The sequence below is a fragment of the Colobus angolensis genome, unplaced genomic scaffold, assembly GCF_000951035.1.
Source record: "Colobus angolensis palliatus isolate OR3802 unplaced genomic scaffold, Cang.pa_1.0 Scaffold42, whole genome shotgun sequence".
NCBI lineage: Eukaryota > Metazoa > Chordata > Mammalia > Primates > Cercopithecidae > Colobus > Colobus angolensis.
In genome coordinates this window covers 4728435-4729750 of record NW_012117599.1, presented here as the reverse complement: position 1 = coordinate 4729750, position 1316 = coordinate 4728435, and the positions used below count along the sequence as shown (strand labels likewise).

General features: G+C 43.5%; 1 protein-coding gene across 2 annotated transcripts in view; it reads right to left on the bottom strand.

Moving 5' to 3' along the window:
* Nucleotides 1–1316, bottom strand: part of PDCL3 (phosducin-like 3) — a 15396-nt gene that overhangs the window by 7683 nt on the left and 6397 nt on the right. For both annotated transcript variants that reach the window (XM_011956579.1, XM_011956580.1), the window contains exons 3-4: nucleotides 931–1021; nucleotides 211–354 (exon numbers count right to left, since the gene is read on the bottom strand). In XM_011956579.1, coding sequence (XP_011811969.1) covers nucleotides 211–354; nucleotides 931–1021 — 235 coding nt within the window. The remainder of the gene's footprint in view (nucleotides 1–210; nucleotides 355–930; nucleotides 1022–1316) is intronic.

Sequence of the window (1316 nt, the reverse complement as noted above, 5' to 3'; positions counted from 1 at the left end):
GGTTTCATCGTGTTAGCCAGGATGGTCTCGATCTCCTGACCTTGTGATCCACCTGCCTCAGCCTCCCAAAGTGCTGGGATTACAGGTGTGAGCCGCTACGCCTGACCCAGAAAAAAATTTTTTAAACTCTCTGATATAGGTTAAGGCCTGAGATCCTGAAGACATAAATTCAAATTAACATTTGATAGATGGAGTGGAAGATCAGCTCACCCTTGTTTGTAAAGGTGCAAGACGACCCACAAGCCCTCGCCAGCTTTGGTAACTTCTTGAACATAATCCTTCCCTGAGATCTCTAAAACTTCTCCAAATTTACTCTTCAGTTTAGTTGCTTTCCACTCAGCCAGTCTCTGCCGTCTGCACAAAACAAGGAGAGAAACATCTTACATCCACACACAAACACGTGCAAACACACACATCTTCTAGAAGGCAATCCTTGTAAAAGCCCAGGTTTATTTATCAGTCTCATGGCAAAAATCTCAGATCAGTTTGCTATGGCAAAAATCTAAGATCAGTTTGCTAAAATTCACATTATCATTATTTAACTATAGTCGCTCTGAAATGTTTCAGCTGAAAATTAATTTTTTGAAGGATATACGTCTTTTTATTTTTTGAGACAGAGTCTGGCTCTGTCGCCCAGGCTGGAGAGCAGTGGCACAGTCTCAGCTCACTGCAACCTCCACTTTCCCGGGCTCCTGAGTAGCTGGATCTACAGGCATTTGCCACCACACCCAGCTAATTTTTGTATTTGTAGAGACGGGGTTTCACAGGCTGGTCTCAAACTTCTGAGCTCAAGCGATCCGCCTGCCTCATCCTCCCAAAGTGTTCGGACTACAGGTATGAGTCACCATGCTCAGCCCACACATTTTATTGCCACGCCAAAACAAAACAAAACAACAACAAAAAAAACCAGCCCCTCTGGGTGGCACTTACCTGTACATTTCAATAGCACGTTCATCCTCCTCATTAAACTCGTCTTCATGATCCTCCAGCTCTTCCAAAGTCATATCTTCGTATGTTTTCACTGAATTTAGTTACATCGGCAAAAAGCAAAAATTCAAAAAGATGAACAAACATTTTTCTTTTTTCCCCTCTCTTTTCTCCTAAAGATATGCACACAACACCAGATCCTTAGCCCACCTAAGCAAAAATTACTTAAGGCACCATACTACATTAGAAGCTGAGAGGCCGGGCATGGTGGCTCACACCTGTAATCCCAATTTCTTGACTGACAGCATCTTCCCCAAGCCCTCAGATCCTTCTCCCCTCTCCTCTCCTACCCACCCCACCCTGCCCCATGCTTTTTTTTTTTTTTTTTT